Below are 25721 nucleotides of genomic sequence, written 5' to 3' on the forward strand. Positions count from 1 at the left end.
TGTATCCAACGTTGTTGGACTTGGCGCCTGCTCCTATGCATCAAGTTTATGAGAATGCATCAATTTGTTGAAAGACGTAATTACACAGTAATCCGTGTATATTTATGAGTATACATTCTATTAAAAAACCTGAAAAAAATCAACTGACTGTTCCTTTAAATGCTTATGCAGAAAAGAAACATTTTTTTCATCCTTTCATGAAGTTGTGCCTCAGGTGCCTGGAAACACCGAATCTTTAAAAAATGTGCACAAGAACATGCACTCAACTTACACCCATGCAGATGTAATATTTTACATTGATTATGGGTGTGACTGGGTTATACAATTCCTTTATTTAAGGGGAACTGAAGGCTATTAGAATGATTCAGGCAGCCAGTGCCCTGTAATATTTGTATAGAATTTGCAAGGTCTTCAACCCTCAGTTTCTAGAGGATAAACACTGGGGTACTACTCTCCTAAGACACTGCATGCCTTCAAAGAGCTACATCTAAGGGAGAAATTGATCAGACACTTTTTCTCACACTTGGTTAGATTAGAAAGGAATAAATTATTTGAACGTTGTCCATCTACTTATATAGCATGGCCCCTGATTAATTATCTTAGGGCTCACTAATGAGAATTTGTAAACAAATACAATTTTAATCTACTATGTATACTATGTTTACTCAAGTTTGATGAGGCCAAAAAAATCCCTTATGTATAAATTATAATAATCCCACATCAAGAGACGGAAAAAAAAAATCCATCCTGAGATCAAAGCCCAGACAGGCCCAATGTAATCATGTGTCAAAAGATTAAAAAAAACAAAAAAAAAAAACAACTTCCTCACGAACTCTACTAGACAACATATGTGAAATATAAACAGTAGTTTATATTGGAGGACTGAATTTGCCATAATTAAAAATAAATAAATAAAAGACTAAGTGAGTTCATTAATATGCCATTACCAAAGATAAATGTATATCTGCTTTAATTTGATGAGTAAATCAATGCTGATTTAAATTTGTATTCATTCCTAGATTTATTTACAATTTTTTCAATTTGAAGTTATTAATTTATGTATTTTATTTGTGTATGCATTTCTGCATTATTACTGTAGCCTGGGGTGTTACACTGAAATCGGTGCGCTGCCAGTGTAGACAAGCTACGTTGCTACATTGGCTGGCTAATGTTTTGCGGGCACAGTAATCAGTACAGAAGACAAAATTGTTACTAATTACATTTTTTACATGTAACTAAAATGTAAAATTTGATAGGAAAAATAATAAATAGGGCACTTAATACTAAAGTAAATAAATAATAAAAAATATATATATATATAATTATTAATTAGAGGCGTTTTACCTGTAGTTCATAGCATACATGAAAAAATATTAAGAGAGTGAATTGCCTGTGCTTCATCCCACAATGTTACTATGGGAACCTCTAAGCACAAGGTTGCTGGGGTTTATAATTGACTGCCACTTAGAAATTTTGTCCCTACAAAAATAATGATACTTAAATAGCAAATGTGCAAAACAAATACACAACCCCCCCCCCCCCCCCCCCCCAAGAAACACACACGCACAGCTATGGAGGACCTTTCCCAGCAAAGATACTTTAGACTGTCACATAAAACATGTGAAACATTTTAAGATACTTCATTTGCACAACAAAGCAGAGCTCAGATCAGTTGATTACCAGAGCTGATGGTGTCATATGTGGAACTCCATTTGCTTTACTCTAAATATACCTTAAAATACAAAGAAATGGTTAATATGTATCTTTCTTTGAGTGTGTGCACAACTAAATAATATCCCTTTTAATATTTTTGTCTTAACAAGAATGCATTCAATATATTGACTGCTGACTTCAAATATATTGATCGCTTGATTACATGATATTTAATAAGCATTTCAGCGTTAGGCAATATCATTGTGGGTGATGTGTTTGACAGCGAGACGTCATTAACGTTGGGCTGTGGAGCTTTTATAGTAATTAAGAATGCTCTGTTTGGGCAGATATGTCCTCTGTTGCTCCAGGTCGCACTTTAAAGGCATTAAAACAGCCATTAGCACAACAGGAACAGGGCTGTCTTCTTCTCTACCCTCCAACTATTGACAAAAACAAAACTTAAAGAGATGACAGCTGCTGATTTGTAACTAAGTGACAGATCCCTGTGAGCAAATAAAGCAGTCATGCAGTCTTTTTGCTAGAAAACTCCATTTGCTTTCCTGTGACAGAAATTCACTGAATGGCACATAAATCCCTAAACCTTAACATAAGGATACAGTTTTGAGGAGCTATTTATTTCAATTTATCTGATGCTTTTGTCCCATGTATTGGATTCTAGGAACTCTGAAAATGAGCCAAGGGAGAGCATTTTTACATTAGGGATGAAGATGCTTCTTTTGCCCAAATTAGGCTCTTATAAGAGGACGATCATAAGCAAATCCTGAGACTTTGAGCGAGGGTCCTTGCTGACGCTGCTGTTGTTAAGGCTGGACTAGGCTGAGCTGAGCAGCCAGGTTGACAAGGACCTGTGCTCAGCACTAGGAAAGCTCTCATCCAGAAACAAGAAGCCCTGGGGAACAAAGACAACAACATGCCAAAAAAACCCCACTTGAAAACAACAAAACAACCCAGAAGCCTGCAAAAGAGTCAGTGGTGGGTGATTGCCAGCTGCACTCCAGATTACCAGGCTCTCTGAGAGTCTTTCAGCAATTGCTAAGAGCTGCAGCATCATCTCCAGCTCCTTAATCAGTTCTGCTGGGGAGGGATGGATCCTGACATGCAAAAGGCTCAGCACGATGGGGAATAAACTCATAATCAGCAATCAGATATTCCACATTGCTTGAGGGGGCGGTAAGCTCATCTGAGATAGGTCAAGGATCTCTCCACAGCCAGTTAACCCCTTTGCTCCAGCTGGGAAGCATGCACACGCTCATTGTCTAAGACAGACATCATGTATTTGGCTCTCATGCCTGACTTGGTGAATTGGGATGATGAGACATGCAAACAGAGTGCATCTTTTTCATCCCGTATAGCAACCGTGTAAACTCCGTTTCAATTTCCAAACATACTTTATGAGTCCATAAATGGGCCTGGATTTCATTAAAACATTATGTCCCTGAATAGGCTATGTGCTGTGCCTTTAATCAAAGTTCATTGCCTTGCACATTCTTCCCCTTTCATCTTTGCAATTAGCACTGAAGCAGCATTTCTTTTATTCCAAATGAATGCATGTGCATAAAAATCAATCTTAAGCAGACTGTTCTGGCAAGGCTGTTTTTCTTTGTTATTTATGATTATAAATTCCTTTTATGCATCTTAGTTGGTGTGAGAGCACCTTATGCTGCAAACCTTGAGAGCAAGTTCTCACTTTGATTCGAGATTCAAACATGCATCGCTCTGCCTGGTGGCAACATGTAACCAGCGCCGGCAATGATAGTGAAGTTAGGAGACAGTTAAAACTTCAGAACCCCGGGGGTACAGATATTCTCATTTGTTTCTCTTGAAGAGCACCCCCTAGTGCTCAGGAGGATTTGCATTCTTTGTTTGTTCATCAGTGCTCACAACAGATCAGATGAGTGTAAATGAAGCCATCCTACAAGTAGAACCTCTAATGGCCTCTGCTGGGACATGCAATCAAACGCCTCACACACTTCTCTCTCTTTTGTAATCAAGTGGCGGAGCACATGTTGTGACGACCTTTGTTATAACGTTGCCTGTTCCCTCATCTCATCAAAATTCTCTGCGCCTCTCATTTTTCATCCTTTCTTCCCCAGCAGGCTCCCTAGATGCTGCAGTAGCTCTCCATGGAGCAGAGGGGAGTATGTCTTAGTATGCTGTGACCTCTGACCCTTCCTCATTTTCTTATTCTACAGCATCCCTTAACTGGCAGTGTCTTCACATTTCACTGTTATATCCCTAACTACGAGTTCCACAGACTTCTGCACGCGCAACCTAGGAAATCTGTTTCGACAGAGTTCATAGAAGACGGCTAAAACTCACCACACATCTGTTTAGGATAAGTGCCGAGTAAGCAATATTAGTCACAAGTTCTCATTAGCTCATATCACTAAGAGCTCCTTTTTAGTCACCTCAGGTCACATTAACACCAGGAAAGTACTCCTCTCCGGTGTCACCTCTGCTAGGCTGACGCATGCAGGAAGAGGGTGAAGAAGGTGATAAACCACACAAACAATACATCTCTTCTTGCCTGCTGCCAGCATGCTTGCCTAGCAGGGAGATCTGATTACAACTGAGAAGAGAGCAGCTTGGTGTTTCATAGAAAAGCAGGTCAACTGTAGAGCGCTGTCAGACCTCGGGAGTCACCGGTCTGATGGAAAAGCTATCCGACATGGTGGGGAGAGACAGAGGTTTGTCTCAGGCCGTACAGTAATGGGCTTTATTTACTCTGCCATTAGGAACAGAAAGGAGAGGAGAAATGATGGAAGTGAAAGGACTGAGCATACGACTCTAGGGAGAGATGCATTAGTGTTGTCTGGTGTTCCTCCTCACCTTCTACCTCTTTCGATATCTCCCCCATCTCCCTCTGGCTCACACACAAGAGACGGAGCTGCCCCACTGCCAACACCTAACTCCTTATGTGTTTTTCTGTCCTCAGTGTTTCAGTCAGACAAAACGCAAAATCAATAATGCTTTTTCTCCCCCATTTCCTCTTTGATGCAACTTCAAAAAGCCAATGGACAGCCCTCCAGAGGCCCACAGAGGAAAAAAGCCAATGGTACGAAACATGCTCAGAATGAAAGTACAGGGGAATAAAACTTCATCCTTCACTCTCTTAAAACACTGTTAACTTCTAAACCACAGGCAGCAAAGCATACAAGGGCAAAGCAAAGCATGTGAAGCTGAAAAACTGCCTGTTTCTTATTAAATTACATAGTCATACACTAATTTTATTGAGACACTTTATTGAGTAAAGCTGATTTGCACTGAGAGGATGCGTGTCAGTATTTCAAATAACTGCGAACAGCAAACCGTTAGAATGTAAAGAAAAGGGTTTCTGTGGCTGAAGGCAGGGGAAAAAAAGCCTATATTCTCTGTACATCTTCTACTTAGAAAGTTACAGAAGGCAAGTGAAGAAAAAATGAAAGTAAAAATGTTCTTTAACTCTATGGACTGTGGTATGTGATTATCTAATGAGTGCTGACAGAGGAAGTATTCTATCAGAAGCTAAATGCTGCATGACAGCGAGATACTTCAAAAGGATCTATAAGTGACTCCTGAAATACAGACTGAAAGTAAAGTAGGAAATTACCTTTAAGTTAAAGGCATTATACTAAGCCCAGCTTGGTATGCTACCTGACTGGAGAGCCAAATTGAGAACCCTCACTGAACTTGAATTTTTTTAGGATGTAGTCCAGTGGTTACCTTGAGCAACTGTTTGTTGTTCCCTGCTGTCTGATTGGACATAGAACAGGAGAGCTGTTTAACCTTGCCTGTGATTGGACTAATCTGTCAAAACCACAAGGTGTGACTGACAAGACAAGATGACTGACAGAGCTGTCTGGCACCCTGGCAATGCTTTGAATAGAGCTGCGGATTAATGTTTGTGCAAAAACTACGTTCACATATGTTTACAAAGGGACGGCAATTCTTTATTTTTTTCATTTATTGTGTAAATACATTTTGTTACTGCAATTCAGTGTATCAGCAGTATTGATGAGCTTTCAATTACTATTCATAAAACTTGAAAGTATTAATAGTAACTGAATACTTAACTGTTTTATATCCAATCCACAGATTACAAGTTTCTGTTAATTTAATTTATATTTTTCTTGTGATGACACTCTTGCTGTAGCCATATGATGGTTATGATCACCTGTTATGTGTGTTATTACATGTATGGTGGTCCCAAGCAAATTAAAAAAAAAGAAAAGAAAAGAAAAGGAGGAGCATTTTAAGATTCATACCAAACAATACATACTAAAAAAAATACAAAATACTAATCAATTAAAACATAAAATAATCTCCAGTTCAGAAACTGGTGTCTATCATTAGGTGTCTATCCTCTCTGGAGTGCACGTTCCTCTCTCCCCAACTTCTATGGAGCTAAATCAAAAATCCATGCTCTCAATGGGCAGTCAATATCTCATTAACCAGTCCCCCTACACACAGACAGGCAGCCAGGATGTTTGTCTCAGTGTGCACAGCACAGACTGGCACAGCTCACACACTTTAATAACCTGTGGGGACACCAATCCACTTCCTCAGTGAGCTAAGAGGCAAGAGAGAGGGCTGAAGCACACACTCCACGTCTGCTAGGGTGACTCTTGTTTGTCCCGCCTTGCATCTGCTCAGCTGTTGTATATATGCTTTTAATTTCACTGGACTGTAGATACTCCCTTAAATTAATAAAACCTTTTTAAATGCAAATACATAGAATTTTATGGTTCTACTGGAGTAAATATTGCAGCTGACTAAAATTACTTACTCACAGAATAAAATATACACCACATTTTTTTAAGATAAAGTGTATGAACGCCTCTTCCTAAAATACTCTAAGCAGGTCTTTTATTTTAAATCTTTGCAGGTGACTTGTGTTATATTTGCCTTCACCTTAATCTGTGGTATCTTTTTTTTTTTTCCCTTTGGCTCTTCATGTCCTCAGTCCTTAACTGGATAATAGCCAATCTTGTTAACTTCTGCTTTAATGTGCGAGAGCCTGCAGCACTGGTTAGTGAGCACTTCAATCGGCCACTGATCGAAAGAGACAAAGAGCACCAAATCTACAGCAAATATTTACAGCCTTGTTAACATAGCCTTAAAGCGCCTATCACAAGATATTTGGCTTTACCTTCTCTAGGGCCCCAAAAGATTTTTCACAGTCTAGTACACACTCATGCTAGATCACATATTTATGTGATGTCTGCATGCACTGTAGTAGCTTACTGGGCCTCGCTTTCAACAATTTTGAAACATTGATGCTACCTATCGTGCCACAATAATGCTCTTTTTCAAGGGTTAATTATATGTACTCTGTATGAGACACACTTTTTACCTTTTCTATCCACACATCAAACAACTTTCTTTAATTATGTAATTGGAATTTTCATCTTAATTGTGCTGAGTAGGGTGGCTAATTTGCATGGGATAATGAGAGGGATGTTTCCATTACAGGTAATTAGGTACTTGAGAGGCAGTGGTGTGGTAGAGAGGCTGAATTGAGAGGGAGAGGTAGGTAGAGGGTGGTGCAGGATAGAGACAAAGCCACAGAGACAGAGAGAGATGTTCGTTATACTACATTAGCATTATTTTTGAAGTGTAGAGGATGAAAAACAGTTTTCAAAAACACCACAAAAGGCACATGCAGTACTGCCGTGTAACAATGTAAACTTAGCAATAAAAAAAAACAAGTCAGTGGCAATGCAGCAAGTCACTGTGCAGTTCCCTGGCCACATTCAGGAGAAATTACTGCTCCTATTTAAATTAGTTTTCAATTATGCTCCTTGTTGACGTCTTAATTAATTTCTGACATTATAACAATATCCTTTCATGACACTAGACACCACTTGTCAAAGTAAAAGTGCCAATATGGGAAAAGATTCGTTAGAAAAGACTCGTTAAAACACAAGAAATATGATGTTTATTGCTAATGGTAAATACCATATATATATATATATATATATATATATATATATATATATATATATATATATATATATATATATATCATGTCTGTTCATTTTTCTAAACTGAAGGTAAGAATAATGTGCTATTCTACACTAAGTCAAGTGAAGTAGAAATAAACACAATAAAATGTCGAACATACGTCGCACTTCAAAATTAAAGGAATAAAAATGCTACACAGCACAAAACTCTTTTTCTCCAAAAATATGTGGCTTCATAAAGCCCTTCATTATGAATTTCATGTAAAAGGACATTAGGTCAAAAGGGTCTTTTTCATAAGTGATTCACCGAAAATAAGATTCAGGACTTTGCTCTTTCTCAATTTCACACACGTCAGGCTTATCACAATTGACTGTGAGCTTCACTGTGTAAATGACTTCCCTCACACTGTTAACAAAAAAAGAAAAGAATGAAAGGAATTAATGCTGTGGTCTTGGCTGCATAACTTGAATGAAATGAAAGTCAGATAAGTTGTATGTGTTACTATCTATATTACTAATATTTTAATTACATATAATATCACACATTAATTTCATTTGCTTTCAATAATATGCATGCATGCAGCTACTGTATTTTGAAGATGCCCAACTGTTTTTTTTTTTTTTCAAACCTTTAAATATATTTTTAGACAACTGGGAAGATAAAAAAGCAGCACATATCAAATCAAATTATTTTCAGTGCCATATATTTTTGTCATTTTGCACAGAATGACAGCTGCCTGTGCCCCAGCAGGGTTATTGTTGCCTATTTAATTATATTTTGAGTGCATCTCATCACATATGGTATAAGAATTCATAAGTGTGGAAAAAACATGATTATGTGCATGTGTGTGTTTGTGTGTGCAGGCATGCGTGAGAGAAGTGTAAGCTGCACTGTATGTCTGACTACACTCTCACTATCTGTCTGCATGGATGTGTGCGTGCACATGCTCGCCTGTACGACGGAGGGGGTGGAAGAGCCGGGATTAAGCGTACTAGATCAACATCACAGCGACTGGGAGGACCCAGTCCTGCTCTTGTGCCACATGTAAACCCGACTACCCCAAAAATAGGTCAGTGGAACACAACACTGTCACACACGCACATATACATATATATATATATGCACACACAGACACACACACACGCGCGCAGGCATCGGTATCAACTCAAAGAATCACAGTCTGCCAGTCGCGCCAGTGCCTTGTCGCTCGTCTGCGACCCGCGTTCAACACTGCCACACACATCTTCCTGCGGCACAGGCACGTTCCCTGGACTGGAACGACAGGATTAAGAACGGGACAGAAAGAAAAAGCGACAAGCTGCCCCCCCCCCCCCCACACACACACCTCCAACCACGGCTCCTTCTCCATCCGCATGCTACCTCACATCTATACCAATAAAAACTTCTACTCTGAAGCCCAGGAGCTATTCACGCAAGAGACGAAGTCATGTAAAGACCGCACCGGCTGTGGTTTCCACAGCACCCTACAGCACCCTACACACTGTACATAATGAAATCAAAGCAAAGCTTTAGAGTTTTTTGTTTGTTTGTTTGTTTGTTTTTTTGTTTTGATAAGATGGAGATTTCTAGATCCGTTTCTTTCTTTCACAGATAAAAATAAAAATTCTCTTAAGTGCACGGACTGATATATTAGAAAAGACTAACTGACTTGGACACAATCAGAAGCAATGTATTACTGTATTTCTCCCTCCCCTCCTCTCTCACTCCCCCCCCCCTCCTCTCTGTCACACTCATGCCTTGCAAATGAAATGCAAAGAGTTGGCAGGCTGTGAATAGCGTAGTCGTACTTCCCTACTTGTTACTCTGGGTGCACGATCAGCATGCATTGTGCGCTTACCTTTCATAGCTGAAATCACAAAATACATCATTAAGCTTCGAGTCCATAAGAGAAGAACTATCACCAGCGAAAAGCCCTCCACTGCTGTCTCAGCAGCAGCTGGCCAGCACAGCTCTGTCTCTCAGCCTCCGAGCATGACCACACCAGAATCCATGTGACTGTGACATCAGTGTTCATGTCTGACTGCTCCCCACCCACTAGCCTTTGATTGGCACAGCATGCAGCCAGTAGGGGCGCTGAGAGCTCAGGCAGGGAAGCTGGCCCTCTTCCCACTGATTGCAGTCGGAGCCGTGTACACCGGCTTGCTAGACACAGCACACTAACTATCTGTGTCTTATCTTTTTAGTGCAAGGATAAAGACAAAACCAACTCCTGCAGGCAGGGGGAAAAAAAAAAATCACATTTTTGTCCTGCACCTTCTGATCTTTTGGTTTTCTGCCTTTATAATGGTGCCATGTGAAGGATAAGAAAAGACAGGAGGGATAGAAAGACAACAGAATGGTGCTTAAAGGAAGAAAAGAAAAAAGAAAAGAAAGCAGTGAGAATGGATGAGACAGGAACTGTAATTTTTCTGTGACTTGGTGATACAAGTGCCCCACTCTTCTCCACCTCCCTGTCTGTAGATATGAGTGATCAGTGTGAGGCCAGATGTTGGCAAGCAGCAGTGGGCCCTTCACAGAGAGAAGATGAGTGGAGCCTCAGCATCTTCCTCTGACCTCTCAGAGGACCTGCATGCAACTCTCTCTCTCACACGCACACCTTTTTAGACAGGTGAAGAAGGCGATATAGATAGTGAGGGAAGGTTTTTGGATGATCCGACTCCACCCCATCGCGACCAGGCGATGAGTTTCTTGGTATCACTTCTCCCTCTCGTCCTCCTTTGCCCCTCACTTTCGCCCCCTGCTTTCCATTCCACTCTCTACCTCTCTCTCTCCGATCCTCTCCTCCCCTCCTCCTCACTCATCCTCTCTCATATGATAATCTGTTCTGACTCCTAACCAGCTGCCTCTCTCTGATACAATATTCTGGTTTTACTGCAATCCAGCCTTGGCCAATAACCATTTGGCATTTCCATGAATAAGCTGGTGCTCGTATCATCATGTCTGAAGACAAACATCACACAGCTTCGATTTCAGACACTGCAAAAAAAAAATTTTTTTTTTTCACATTTAAAAACTGAAGTACAGAAATTTTTTGTTTTGCTTTTTTTTTTTTTTTTAAATCAATATTTCACATATGTAAATTTGGATTTTGTACTCTCATTGTGTCAAATTCTCTATATTTGCCAAATTTTATTAACCCTACTCCAGCACTGCATCCATGCCACAGAATTACAGTGAACTGCATCCTGTTACGACTGCTTTGATAATTTCTACAGGAACTTTAATTATTTATCCCCACGTAACACTTGAAATATCTATATTCATTTGGTGCCTTCCATTGTGTTCCACTCATTGAATAAAGGTACATCTAACCACATATAAAATGGAAATGAGAACTCAGCAGCTTGCAACATAAATCTTCCCATGACAATGTTTCATTAGGACCTCTATGATCCATTAGAGTCTCTAAACACATTAGCTCAGGTTGTGTCAACACTGGTCTCTTATTGCACAGTGTCTAATGAGCAAAATATCATTCAGAGGCTGATAGAATCAAATGGAGCGTGCCTGGTATATAAACTAGATGTAGGCATGCAAACATGCCAAAGTATTCGAAACAATGTGACGTTAACAGACAGCATCTTATTTTGATGTCAGCATCTCCCCACAAGATCTTCAAAGTTCAACAGATGAGTCAGAGGGTGAAGGCCCACGCAGGAGCAGGTTTAACTGCCACTGTCTGTGGTTGCCTCTCAGAAACTGGCTGCTGCATCAGACTCTCTGGAACCAAGCATGGCTCGATACACTGGGACAAAACACCGAGGTACGACTAAGGGGAAACGAACAAGCAAAATATGATAGCAGGGACCGAGACAAGGACAACACCCATACTACAACCCGAGCATCAGGGCAGAGTTGAAAGGAGTGCATGGTTTCTCCATTATTTTTCTGCAGTCTGAATGTGATGAATAGCTTCTGACAAGAGAGAGAAGTTCATAAAATAACCATGAAAATGAAATAGCCATGCTTCTAATAAAACCCTTTTTGTTTTCTAATAAAAGAAAAGAAAACAATGTTAAATGTCACAATAAAATAGGCACATATGAGACAGATTTAAAAAAATATATATTATTAACGAATAAAAAAAGCTAGATATGGAGCTTTTCTGTGAACTGTAAGGTTGAATAAGGGTCAGACTGTTCATTGAGTTCTCATTTTCAGTACTCCTACGATACAAAAAAAAAAAAATGCTATTTTCAATAAAAGAAATAGCCACTATAAAGACTGTTGACAGAGTTTATGTGGATCATACAGAGTAAAGGGGAAACTGTGGAAAAAGATGCTGCTGTTGCTCTGACTGTCAGCTATGCAACAAATATAGTGTCTCCAACTGTATATAATTGTGCTTAAAAGCCCACACTTCCCTAAGGAGAAATGTTTCCAGCAAGGCTGCTTCATTAGCTTTTGATCACACACTTCCTTGACTGCTTCACATTACCAGTGACAGTATGCCAATAAGCTGCTGATAGTTGTTCATTAGGGTATTGATTAAGCCACAGAGGGACTGATGGTCAGCTGTCTATGGGTATTAACGCAGTGATGTGGAGCCTTCAGTAGAATCATTTTAGCTGATAATTTCTTTATACTCCCGAGAAGAGAGCCTTGGTAGTGAGGTTACAACGTTTACAGATACAGACATTGAACCAAAGCAGACACAACACACTAAATTTCTGCGTTTAGACTGGCCAAGTCATGTATCTCACACTCCTCATGGATTAATTCAAGCAAATGTATTTACCGTAAACAAGCCCTGTGGAATGAAATTCAATTGAGATGTGGTACAGAACATCCACTGGTGCCCCGGGAGAAGAGAAGAGGACGAGACCTGATAATGGCCTCATTAGCAGTCTGTCAGTAGCCATTCCCTGCACAGGCTCACCATGCAGCTGATCCACATTAACTCTTACAACTCTGGACTCGCCTCTTAAGACCACGGACCTGTACGCTGCGTGGTGTTCCACTCTGCAGCCGTTAACCCCGCAAGATAAACATTTTTGGACTTACTCATTTTGTGTCCCAATCATGTGAGATATTTTGGAGAGCTGAGGCTTATATTCCACCACACCACCTGGGTGTTTGGAACTACACCACCTGCCTGAAGCAGCGGCAGAATTAACAAGCTCCAACAGGCACTCCATGAAAACAATACAGATCAATTTAATATAGATGCCAAGGAGTGGAGGGCATAATATTAGAACCATAACAGCACCGACCCACACCACACAATCATAAACCAATTTAAGGCCATTCCAGGCAATTTCCTGGGGGCTTCCACTTGTGGGAAGACTTCAATAAATCACACAGACAACAAAGGAAATATCTATTTCAGTGAAAATAGAGGACACTATTGGGTTATGTCCAGAGCACTGCAGAGGGTTGCATTTAAAGACAAGTTTAAATAAGAAAAGTGTGAGTTAAAAACCTCACATGCCACTGCTGTGCCAGCATTTTAGAGTATGTGTAGCTACAGGAAATGCTGTTAACTCATTACAGCTAATGGTTTTTCCACGAAGAAGTGCAATATGTCTCTTCTAGCATAGCAGCAGCTGCAGGTAAGTAATATACTTTCAAAAATTTACTCTCAGATCCGATGACTCTACATTAATGACTATACACACTGCCCTTCCCTTATATGTACAGCATTCACAGGGCTGGATCAGCACCAGTCTGTCTCTACCCATCACTAAATACACATACACACAAACACAATATTTATAGAATACCAGGGTCAAAAGGAAATAGTATGAAAGCATTTCATTCCTACACAGGTGAAGTATACACCTGTCAACTGTCATGTAATCAGAATCAACAACACAGTCCTTATAGTGAATGGTTGACAGGGCTATAGCCTTTTGTTTTACAGACAGTTATTTATAGAGTTCATTTAAATATTTTTTGAAGAAAAAAAAACCAACTCTGGTACTTCCAAATCAACTGAATCATCGTGTTTTTGTCAAAAAAAAACTGAAAGTACTATGTCACTTTTACAGCAAACGCAATGTATTCTCCGTGGACTGGCCAATTCCTTCACTGAAGGTGCACTTACATACCTGTGCCACATTAAATGATCTCTTCAAGGTATATGTGGTGATGACATCATGGTGGGGACAATAATATAAATTAAAATGGAAAGAAATTGCTCTCAGCTGGTTTTTTAGCTGCTATTTTGTTTAAGGTTGAAAGCAAGGCCATTTCTTGCTATTTCTGGGCAATTTCTAGAGTAGCAAAAATGATTATAATCTGCCCATGTGAACTGGATGTTCAATTGGATGAAACGGCCTTGAAAAAATACCAACTTAACAGACAAAGCTGTTGAATACAGGCTGTCATTTAAGTAACCAGTATAAATCAGGTTATTTATTTAGTTTATCACATGAAAATGCAGCAGCAAAGTGAGCTCACCACTACGGCTGGAGTGCTACCATACATCTCACAGAACTATTTTTTCAATAGGTCAATAGAAATCAGACTTATCAATGAATTGCACTGCATCTCTTTTGTGCGAGGCCGCCCTTGGGGACAGAAAGGAAAGGGATAGAAGGATAGAGAAAGAAGAAGCAAAAGGAAACGAGGAGAGGAGATTATCACAGGCATGGCAGCCTGTGTGAGAGGCTTAGCTTGGCTAGGCAGGGAGGTGGAACCCTGTGAATTCTAATGAACTGGCAAGACTCCCCTAAAACCAGCTCCATCTCCATGGCATGAGGACGATAGGAGGGAAGAAGGAGGTGATTAGGAAAGCGCAGCCCCTCTACGGCAAACCAAACAGAGCAGGTCATTTTCCCTGTGATAATTATGGCTATAACCAGGCATGAGGGATTGGTAATGGAGCTGCTTATTCTTCATGCTCTGCAAAGGCAACCACCGAGTCTGTCAAGGAGAAAAGCATGATGATGTTTTTTTTTCTTTGTTAGTAGGGTGACTCTGGTAGGAGTTGCAATGGCTGCTGAAAAGGGCAGCGGGGGAACTTGGCCTTTGAGGGAGAAGTTAACGAATGAACTTCATTATTGAGGAGCATACCAGGGAGACCCCCTGGTGTGTGTGATGTATTACCCAGCGTCAAACTTACTCACTCCCCCAACATCACTAGCAAAGCCTGACATCAGCTCTAGGGGAAGGTAGGCGTGTAAACTAAAATAGTTTAACCTTCTGGCTTGAAGCTAGAAGAAGACAAGAGAGAAACAACCTGATGTACAAGATTTGCATCCAAAAAGTTGTTTCCAAAGGGAACACACACACACACACACACACACACACACACACACACACACACAAACACACAATTATTCTAACTCCTGAAACACCAAAGTGAATAATGAGGGAGCACCTTTTTTTTTTCCCGAGACCGCTCGGTGCAGAAATCCTCAAAAGAAAACACTTTTAGCTTAAACTAACACATATTTAATGTTCTCTCTCTGACTTCTGGTAATGTAGTTGGTCCAGAGAGGCATTTTACATCAACACAATGTAGATTACTCTCATTTATTAAAATACAGCTCTGTTCAAGCATGAAAGTAACTTTTCCTGAGTTCTATGAGCTTTAAAAAAAAAACAAAAACAAGTGACCCACTCGAGGGACTCATGTTTTCCTCAAGATTGAGGGAGATCTTCAGGCTATGCGTGATGTGCACCACTTAGCCTTCCCCCTTCCCTTCTTCCAGTGGGCCGGGACGGAGTTGCACTATGGTGGACAGTACGAAGGATATCTTTACTGAGCGCACTCTCAACACTTTTACTCTTGACTTATGAGGATGCCATGGGTGCAGGGGAGTGATTCATCATTGGATGTGTTCCTCTTGCACCCTCACACATTAGTAATGTGGTCCGCTGAGGAGGAGTCCTGTCATCAGTCTGTACCTGGACCCTCTGAACAAGGTAGGTCAACAGGAGGCAGCAGTGGCTGGCCCACTTTTAGTCTTTCACAGCACCTTTAAGTTTCCTCCAGCTCTGCCACAGCTGAGCCTGACGGACATACTAAGACCAGTTTGGTCAAGGGGAGACACTGCCTTGGCAGTGTAAGCGTTGTACTCACTATCTGTTGACTCAGTGAAGCTTGTCCTCTGAGCGCCCAAGTACAGAAGGCCAAACTAAACTTGGTGAGAGGTTAAAGTGAGGGGGGAAATCTTATTTTCATTGAAAATTTTACAGAGCTTACAAAGAAAACGGTGCAAAAACAAACAAGCTCTGAGTCATAGTTTGGATAAAAAGTTCCCAGACTTATCCATCTGAAACTGCCTGCGGGAATTTCATCACAAGACTCCCTAGTACTCTGTAATAAAGCGACAACAAAATAACAAATGGTTGTCTGTTCTGTCACAAAATATACAGCCACTTTTAGTCAGCATAAGCCTTTGACCTTAACATTGCAGGTAATGCACATTTAAATACCTACCTCAGTATTCATGTTTGTCATTTTACTTGTGAAGATTAGGTGTAAAAAGGCTATTTGAAACCAAAACACAGGATTAAGGGATAATGCTGCTCTGTGTCTTGTGAGTCGACCTTGATTCTGTAATCCAGCACAATACTGGAGAACAGCGTATTTCTCGCTCTTGTACATTCAATACTCTCACTGTAGAACAGCTCACTCTGATGTAATGGCACATAATGGCACCACGCTGAATGACAAAGTAATCTGAATTAAGGGGAACTTCATTGTAATATCTGTGTAACAGACCTGGAAATAGTATTACAAGATTTGCACAAAGAAAAATATTGACAGCACTTTTGTATTGATTAGAGATGAAAGGAGGAGGTATGAACTGAAAATAGTGTTGCGGGTGAAATATAGAGATGGCAAATAATGAGCAAAATGGCATAAATGACTTGTTTTGAGTAACCTGAACTTTAATGACCACATTGAGAAATGAACTTGATCTTTAAAGTAAACCAACCTGAAGTCAACCACAGTGTTATTAAGGGCTGTGCCACTTAATCAGAGTGGACGCCAATTTAGCAAAGAGCTAACTATGTAGGAGGAGCCCTCTGCGGCATCAAACAGATTATGGAGCATCGTGTCACCTGACTCTGCATAGCTACATACAGCATCCATACTCTCCTTTCCACTCAAAATCTGCTTTATTTTCCTGACTCCATATCTCCTTACCTGTTTTTTTTTTCCCCGTCTCCATGCGGCAGACACAGTAGAATGAAAACCTGCCTTTGATGTCTGGGATCCTATAATGCTGAGCAGTAGAAATCCGCATGCCTGTTATCTCCAGAATCTTAATGATGACGGCTAACTTCACAATGGGTTAACCACATCTCTCTGTTCTTGTACTGCACACCCACAGAAACACAAATTAATAGCAACGTGGAAGAAAAAAAACAGCATTCCTCTAATAAAGCAGATTCAACAAAATGGGCACAATGCGATCAGCACAAATGTCAATGTATAACATCGCCAAAAGCTTTTGTGAGCACATCTGCTTTCGTCTCTGTATGTGGAAGTTTTTTTTTTTCTTACTCCTTTACTTTCTGAGCAGGATCACTTTCTTTGTTGTAAAAGTTATGATCCTCACTTGATATTATCATTCTATTTCAGAACAAACACATTTGCTATTTTTTTTTCACCCCTTTGGCGAGGTAATGATTATTTTGATCACATGTATTTGTTTATATTACTCCTCATTTTTTCAACAACACGTCAGCATTTTGATAATATATGTAAAAATTTACCTGTTTCTGTTAATGCTCAATGAAGTTAAATTTTATTTCTCAAAAAGCCATTGCTGAATATTTGCAACAATAAATGTATTTATTTTGTAATATTTTTTTTTTTTTTTTTGCAGAATTTCGATGACAAGACCATCAATATCATAAACACATGGGTTAACGATGAGCTCAGAGCAAGATGATGATATAATTATGGAGCCATCTTTTAAAACTTCCCCATCAGCATTAGTCAGGATCATATCTGGAGGAGCTCTATGACCTCTGCTGCTGTCGCCCTCCATGAATCAAACCTTTCATTACATGCTGACACTCTTGTCCTATGCTGAATGTGTATACACCATAGGAAAGTGATGAGGCATCGGAAACCCGATGAGAGACGGATAACCTGCGCTTGTGCAAATGCTGGTTGACTGCGTGCCGCAGCGAGCGTGAGGCCAGCCGTGCCCTCCCAGCCATGCCAACTGCTTCGCCTGGCAGAAGCCGCCATCCCAGCGCAGCCCCTCGCTCCTTGGCCCCTTTCACCTGAGGCGGCAGACAGCCGGCATAAGAGAAATCGCCCGCAGCAGATGGGGCCACTTACTTTGGCTGGCCCATCCAAGCATTGTGTCCTTGTCACATGTCACTTACTCTTGTTTTCTGGTCTGACAACACTTCAAGACAGAGCTTTCAGTTTTGTGTGAGACACAAAAGAAGAAAAGGTGAGGAAAAGCTGACGAGGTGCCTCTTCACTCGAGCTCAAATTCTCTGAAAGAGCCGGCACCAAGAGAAGAACCAGATTATGTGCCAACAAAAGCAGAGCACCCCCAGAAAAAGCGGTCTTGCACCCCTACGGCTCCCCTCGCTACATTTCCCCTTATAAAACACGCAGGGCCCCTCGGAGGTGATAAGACAGTACCCACAGAAACTTATGCAAAGAAAGTGCATGCACAAAGGCCATTTGCAATTTTACAAAATGGCAGACATAATGCTTTTACTGAAAAATGAGGACCTGACATATTGAGTTGGAGAGGAAAAGACAAGGCAGGAGAGGAAAAAAAATAGAGAAAAATCATGTTGGCCTGGTTTACGACAAATAGATAGCTCTATTGATTTCCCTTTTACAGTGACTGTCCATCCCTCACTGTTGTGATTACACTGACCTATTTCAGAAAAAAATAGCCATCTATTATAGATTAAACCAAAATGTCCAAAAAGAAAATACTCCTTTTGTGGCACAAACAAATAGAGTAAGACGAAACGTAACCTACAGTACACACACACACACAGAGAAAAAGATTGTGTCAATTTAAACATTCAATGTTGGTGTGGGAGAAGAGGAAACAACCAGTTCTAGTACCATGCTGAGAATCAAATAACTTTCCACTGAAATAGAGGCGGTGCGTTGTGAGGCCCTTTTTATTGTCAATTTCACATCTAACAAAAGCACAACAACATTAAAATGACTGCATTATTGCTCAACTAATGTTTAAACATCATAATGCCAATTTTACAAATTCAGGGAAATGGTTAGTAAGAAGAACATATTATAATGAATTTTATAATCTACCTATGCAGTACTCTGCGCTGCTGTGTGTGTGTGTGTTTTTTTTATGTGACTACAGCACAGTTCAGTGTTGTATGTTTTGTGCTGATGATTCCTTTGTGTCTGTATGTATTGCTGTGTGTGCTCGTCCTGCTCCACTATGTCTGTGCTGTGCGTCTCACTAGACTATCTCTCTCCGCTTAGCTCAGGGGACTCTGGCTGGCTGATCTTCATTATCAGCCCTAGCTTAACAATGTACTGGATGCACTTCCCACATGAGTGCAACTAACAAATCCCTACAGAGCTGAATCAAGGCAACAATGTGATGAAATACCTTCAAACAACCACTGAGCATGGAACACTGAGCTATGCAGAGACAACTCACACTGCCCCGGGCGATTCCACAGGAGTGCGCCTGTTGCCAAGCAAAATTAGACAGCAACTGGGACATATTATTCTCCTAAATTGGCAATGTACAGCACTATTAAGTACCATAAATCTCATGTTTGATTAGCTGAAAATACCTCAACTCACAGAGCCAGTGCATTAACATTCTACAACTCAGACATCCAAGCAGGATCTGCCATGGCATTTTTGGGTAAAGTAGATTCTTTATAAGGGTAAAGCTGTCATTGTGCCATGTGAACACAGGAGGCATTATTGGGATTAATAAGGCTGTTAGCATATTTTCAAAAACTTGTATCAGGCTACTTTTAAGAGTGTTCTGTAAAGAAAAAAAACCACAAAGACATGAAGTCTACAAACTCTTATAGCTTTCAGTGTGCGTCAGTGAGCAGTATCATTTTGCTGTAACACTGAACTGAAGGCAGCGCGGAAGAATCTGAATCATCTGGTTCCCTTGAAAGAGATTAGCTGTACTATTAGTATGTGAATGCATATCGGTGACGAGAGAAACTCAATACAAGCTGCTAGTAAATAAATGATGATGCACGAGCGAGGCCATGTTTCTCAATCAGTGCCAACACAATGGAGATAAATATAGGGTGAAAAAAAAATGGGGGTCTCTAAAATGTATCTGTGGACTGATGAGACAAAATCATCTGTCTCCTTTTCTCCTTTCCCGGGGCTACATTTGTACTACTGCCTCCCTCTGGCTAGTCTATTCCCAATCTCAACCCTCAGATATATTACATATAGACTATAACACAATGGCACTGGTATAATAATGTAAACACTTTAATATAATAAATATATGTAACATCAAAGACAATACAATGGTATCAATATACATGATTAATTAAAAATAATGTATGTAGGCTAAATTCAGCTATACAAAGAGTTCTCTAGGTTTTTATTGTTGTTTTTGTGGGTTTGTGAGATCTGTTTTTATTGCAATATTGTTTTGTGTTTCTGTTATTTGGATATATTTGCATATTGTTTTATTATTGTGGATGTTTTGTTTACACTTTCATAGAGAAAACTGTGCAACTATATGTTGATTTACAGATCTTTGTCTTGCAGCATATTATGATCTGAACAGTCATCAAACAATCGGTATATTGTACTTCTACAGCTACAAGCGAGAGAGAGAGAGAGGATTTGCTCTAAGTAATCAAGAGATCTGCTCAGTTTAAGGAAGAGCATCCTGGCCACACGACCTGTGTGTGTATGTGTTAGCTAACGCTGTGCTATTCGAGCTATGAGACAGAGCCCCAGACTGCTGATGGTAGATTAGAGGTGAGACGTCTAATCTCACTGTAATCAGCTACTGCATCTGAGCCTCCGCTCCACACCATCTCTCTCAACAGGTCCAAACAGAAAGTCATCTCGCAGCAAAACAACCCTGCTGAGGTAGAAGAAGGTGAAGAGACATATCTGGTGTCCAACATCAATGCAAGAGGGGGGGGGGAGTGCAAAATTTAATTATCTCTCACTGTCACCTCTTTTTGACATGGGCAGTTTGAGATATAAAAATGGAAGAAAAATGAAAGGGAAAAAACCAACAAGAAGAGTGCTGGGGGACACTGAGGACAAGTGGAGCCAGCAAAATCCCCCAGCAGCACAAAAGAGCCGTCGAATTTACTGAATGTCAGGCATTGTGTTCGGGGTTTTCCTTTAATTTGTCAAAAGTACATAAATTAACCGCTACTCAAAGTCCATATAACGGAATAGAGCCGATGTAAAAGTGCGAGGAAAAGGTGCAGGAAAACCACAGCTGACTTCTTGCTCAGAATTACAGGCTTGTGGTAAGAGGATGTGATGACGCGGGACAGCCCCTTGCGAGGAAATGAAGAAAGAAAGGGGAGACAGACAAAGAGCTTCAGACAATAAATCTATGTAAGTCCTGAATGGGGAGAGGACATTACAGCCATTGACACAATGATATAAGTATCTGTTTTCATTTAGAATACTTCACTTTCTGATGGCTCAGTGATTAGTGAAGAGGGGTAGATGAAGGGGGTTGGAGAGGAGAGGAGAGGAGAGGAGAGGAGAGGAGAGGAGAGGAGAGGAGAGGAGAGGAGAGGAGAGGAGAGGAGAGGAGAGGAGAGGAGAGGAGAGGAGAGGAGAGGAGAGGAGAGGAGAGGAGAGGAAAGGAGAGGAGAGGAGAGGAGAGTAGAGGAGAGGAGAGGAGTCTGCCAGTGAACAGCTGCCCCTGTAATTTATATTGATGAGGGGACTGGCATTGCGGGGAGCTTCCAGCAGTTTGATCACTCAGGCAGAGTGGGGAGTTAGTCAGAGACACAGCCCATCCCTGTGGTCCGGGTTGGACCGAGAAGACCTCCTAAACACACACACAGAAACTAACATACTTGCACACATATGCACATAAAAGCAAGACTGCCAAGCTCACATTACGAGTGGCAGTGTGGACTGGCGTACTGGGGAAGCCAATGTTTTCACTCCCAGAACAGAAATAGATCTACAGCTTGGCTATAACCATGTAGGGCAGAGCCATCTCCCTCATTATTACTCCACCAGCCATATAATCACCAGCCTTCTCAGACCATCCGTCCACATTCTCAATGACCATTATCTGGCCCTTGAACTTTTTCTTGTGCACGTAGCTCTGACGAGGCTCTACAGCCGCTTCCTGTCTGTAAGGCACAGCAATCAACTACTTGTTAAGGGGCTTTACTTTGATTTCCGCACATGGATAAGATTTTAATATTTCTCACTGAAATGAGATAGCGTAGTCCAGTCTCTGCCCAGGGCTTTGAACCCAAGACTCCTAAATCATGCTCTTTGATTTGATCCCCCTTCCAGTGTAGAGGTGCTTAGCGCCGCACTAATTAAGATAGTGGGGTGGTGGATGGCGGGTCAAAGCATTTCTGTTCTACCTTGAACATATCCTGACACAAACACGAACACTGACATACATGCATCACAAAAAAAAATAAAAAAATACCATAGCCCCTCCAGACAAGCAAATAGCTTAACACACAATCATGCTGCTGTTTTGACGGGGCTGTTTGAGTAAGGTAGAGCTGTCTAGCCCTGAAGATCATATCCTTTGCCCTGCTGTCTGATGTAAGAAAGAGCCGAGGTGTTTAACAGGGGGAGATGCAGCCTCTCACAATCTGAAACACTCCGACCGCTCTTACAGAAAAGCCCCCTGGCCTTCCCTCTCCACAAGTTTCATCAGAGTGATCAGAGAGAAAGGATAGCCTTCAGGGCTAGTTTCTTCCATTCACACAGTGGGGTATGAACACACATATGGACGTACACGCATGCACAGACACACTGCAGAACACCACACAAAAGCGTTTTTACATGCTTTTTCGATTGCACTTCACATGTGTCAAAATACAGTACAAATCTCTTGGAAATCATTGATTTCTACAGGTTTGACTGCTCATCAATTCTTCATAAGCACACTGAAATTGAAAAGGCAGCAGTGGTAAGAAAAGGCTGCGTACTATTGTTGTAGTGCACAAAGGAGCCTTGCATCTCACATGTGATACATGTGTCATACAGTATCTGTATGTTTCACTTTTAGTGATATGATCTATACTTGAAGAACACAAACTCTGGTAGTTAATGCAGCCTCAGAGGTTACAAACCACCACACAACACCACATCCGTGTTTTTCAGCTGCAAGGCCTTGCAGAAAACAAAGAGGTGTTTCACCACACTGTCTGCTTCAAATGTGCATGATTACCAAGCAGTCATAAGACTGCACAGCACTTTAATTTCCTCTCTGGGGTTATCATCATATTCTCTCCAGTATGGAGACGGAGATATACAAAACAGTGAAAGTGGATGAACAGAAATCTAATTGAAGGCCTTGATTTATTACAGTAGTAGTCAGACAATAGCATGTTTATAGGCAATGATGAAAAAGAGTCAACATAGATACAAACATAATGATCTCATCATCTCTACTATATGTAAGGCAAGGGGGATTTTTTTTTTTCCCTTTTTCACATTAAGTACGGGATTCGCCTTTGAATTAAATATCGCTTTTTACTGTCTTAAAAATGTAGTAGAATAAAAACCACATTAATAAAAAGACTTTGTACTTACAAGTATGTGTCTTCTTTGTTACTGAGATACCTGTGAAGAGAAAACAAATAAACATAAGAAAATATATTAAAAAAAACAAATAAAAACAAACCCTTATTCACATGGGGCTCTTATTATTAACATATAATATGATGATAGCAGTGAAGAAGGAAACCCTGTGTGACTGACCAAGGTCACTTAGGTGGCCCTTGGTAATTATGTGTACAGGCTGTTTAACTTAGGGCCATTCCATATCAACATCTATGACAAGGTGGCTGAAACTCTATTTTCTTTAGGCAGTGAATACATTTTCAAACTAAAGCAAAAAAAAAAAAAAAAAAATTGGAATGCTAATGTGTTGAATCGCCTCTCTGATTGGGTCTGAGTGCATGACTAAACCATTGGCCCTGAGGGAGATGAAAGCATTTTGACCTTAATGTTAGCTAATCCTTTATTTAAATGGTTTCAATACAAAGGGGATTTTTGAAGTTATTTTGTAAACAAATTGTAAACCCTGCCTGACCTGATCAGAAGGCAAGGGATGGCTCACAAAAACTTTCCTTCATAATGTGTGACAGTATCTCCATTTTAAAAATGGAAACATGATCAAAGAGAGAAGCGATTGGACACACTATAGAACAGATATAATCTGTGGCACTGTGGGCACAGACTGCTTATAACAAGTGGCCGGTCTGACCGGGTTGAGTCAGACCTCAGATGCACTGCAATTGCTTATACTGGCCATCTTCACCCCTTCAGGTGTCAGCTCCTTGAATGAGCCACTTCCGCTTTTTTTTTGCTTTGGCTCTGGCTGCTTCTCCTGTCTGCAACATTGGTCTAATACCCCAGGAGCCTGACGCGGACAAGCACACAGCCAGCCGAGGTCCCCTGCGGCCCCTTGGATGCTCACGCTTTGCAGGACGAGAGCACACTAATAGATCCCACTTGTCATGCGGAAGCAATGGCTAATTTTTCTACAGCTTGCATTTGAAACTCGGGGGACGGCAAGTTGACATGATTCAATAACTCTCTGTGAAAAAGGCGTCTGGCCAGAGATAACAATGTTTCAGACACGTTTGAGGGGAAACGAGTCAAAGTGCAACGAGGGGGAAAACAAATAAGCCCTTCAGTCTCCTATAGACATACACAGAGAAACACATCACTGATATCAACTCCACTGAGCAGGAAGAGGGGAAAGCGGTCACCTAGGGGCCAGCCTGTGATGGAGCTAGCATTGTTCCACTGCTCAGGGCCAAAAGCTTCTGTTCTCTCCAACTGTGACATTACGCAAGGAGAAAATAAACAGCACTCGATTCTTAATTCTACATTTCAATCAAATGACACGGAAGCCAGCAAGACCTGATGGTTCATTAAAGACCAGCAGTGTCAAGGTGCTGCGGCTCAAGGCAGCTGTAAAAGATTGTATTAAGCAGTTAACTGACTTTCTGCACTGATGGTTAAGACAGCCTCTTAACCCACGTAAGGAACACAGTGGGTGTACTTCGCAGAAACCGAAAGGGCAAATAGGCAACTTTGTTCCTGGCTTTCTGTCAGAGCATAAACTACTGCAGACGCACAAAACAGACATCCTTAGAAAACAGCTTTCAAGAGGAGTGAGGCCAGTGAGACACTATATTTCCTACAAATGTATAAAACATACAGAAAATGCAAAAAGTTACACAAAATGTAAAACAACTGCCCCCTAGCTTGCTTCTGTCACCTTCTGAAGTGTTAGCAAAACTGGTTGGAGAACTTAAAGGTGTAAACAACCCTTTGCTTTGTGAAATGTTTGTGACAGAGGAAGTGAAAGAAACGCAAGCCTGTGCGAGGGTGTGTATACAGTAGATGTGGAGGCTTTCGCCCAACTTTAGCCACACAGACCACACTGATAATGCTCACTGGATGCTCTGCTGTCATTTACTTTTCCACTATCAAAGTCAAGAAGAAACAGGTCATGTGAGGACGTATGATTGTAAACCTTATGTTTGCAGCTCTGCATGAAATAAGACTGATCATTTTGTCATCAGTTCATTTGCTAACTGATATACTGAAGCCATCATGACCTCAGTACAGAGTAATTCTAATTCCTTTGCCTACTGTAGTGAACACATCAAAACCAAATGCTTCATTAAGTCAAATCTATGCAAGAGGGGAATTTGCCATAAAAGTTTTTGGGGGATATATTCAGAATTAAAGCATTTGTTTAGTTTATTACTGCGATTTTGGGTGCATTTCCACTCATGTTCAAAAACTGCATTATATAAATCATTGGTTGCTTTTTGTTCTTTCCTATTATGGCGTTTCACTGATACCAGCTGATAATATGCAGTCAGTAGAAATGTGTACAACATACTTCCCATGCTTTTGGTGTGTGTTCTCATGGAAGATCTTCAGAGAACACAACAAACATTCCATGGTAAAGTAT

The 25721-nt window shown here is 40.8% G+C and overlaps 1 protein-coding gene across 3 annotated transcripts in view; it reads right to left on the minus strand.

The window, feature by feature from the left end:
• The window catches only part of roraa (RAR-related orphan receptor A, paralog a), a 189897-nt gene that overhangs the window by 31725 nt on the left and 132451 nt on the right, over window positions 1-25721 (minus strand). For 2 of the 3 annotated variants that reach the window (XM_030730863.1, XM_030730861.1), the window contains exon 2: window positions 23318-23347. In XM_030730863.1, coding sequence (XP_030586723.1) covers window positions 23318-23347 — 30 coding nt within the window. Of the gene's footprint in view, window positions 1-9475; window positions 9591-23317; window positions 23348-25721 lie in introns of those variants that run through there. The other variant, XM_030730862.1, reaches the window with a different exon arrangement.

Source organism: Archocentrus centrarchus, chromosome 6 (assembly GCF_007364275.1).
Source record: "Archocentrus centrarchus isolate MPI-CPG fArcCen1 chromosome 6, fArcCen1, whole genome shotgun sequence".
Lineage (NCBI taxonomy): Eukaryota > Metazoa > Chordata > Actinopteri > Cichliformes > Cichlidae > Archocentrus > Archocentrus centrarchus.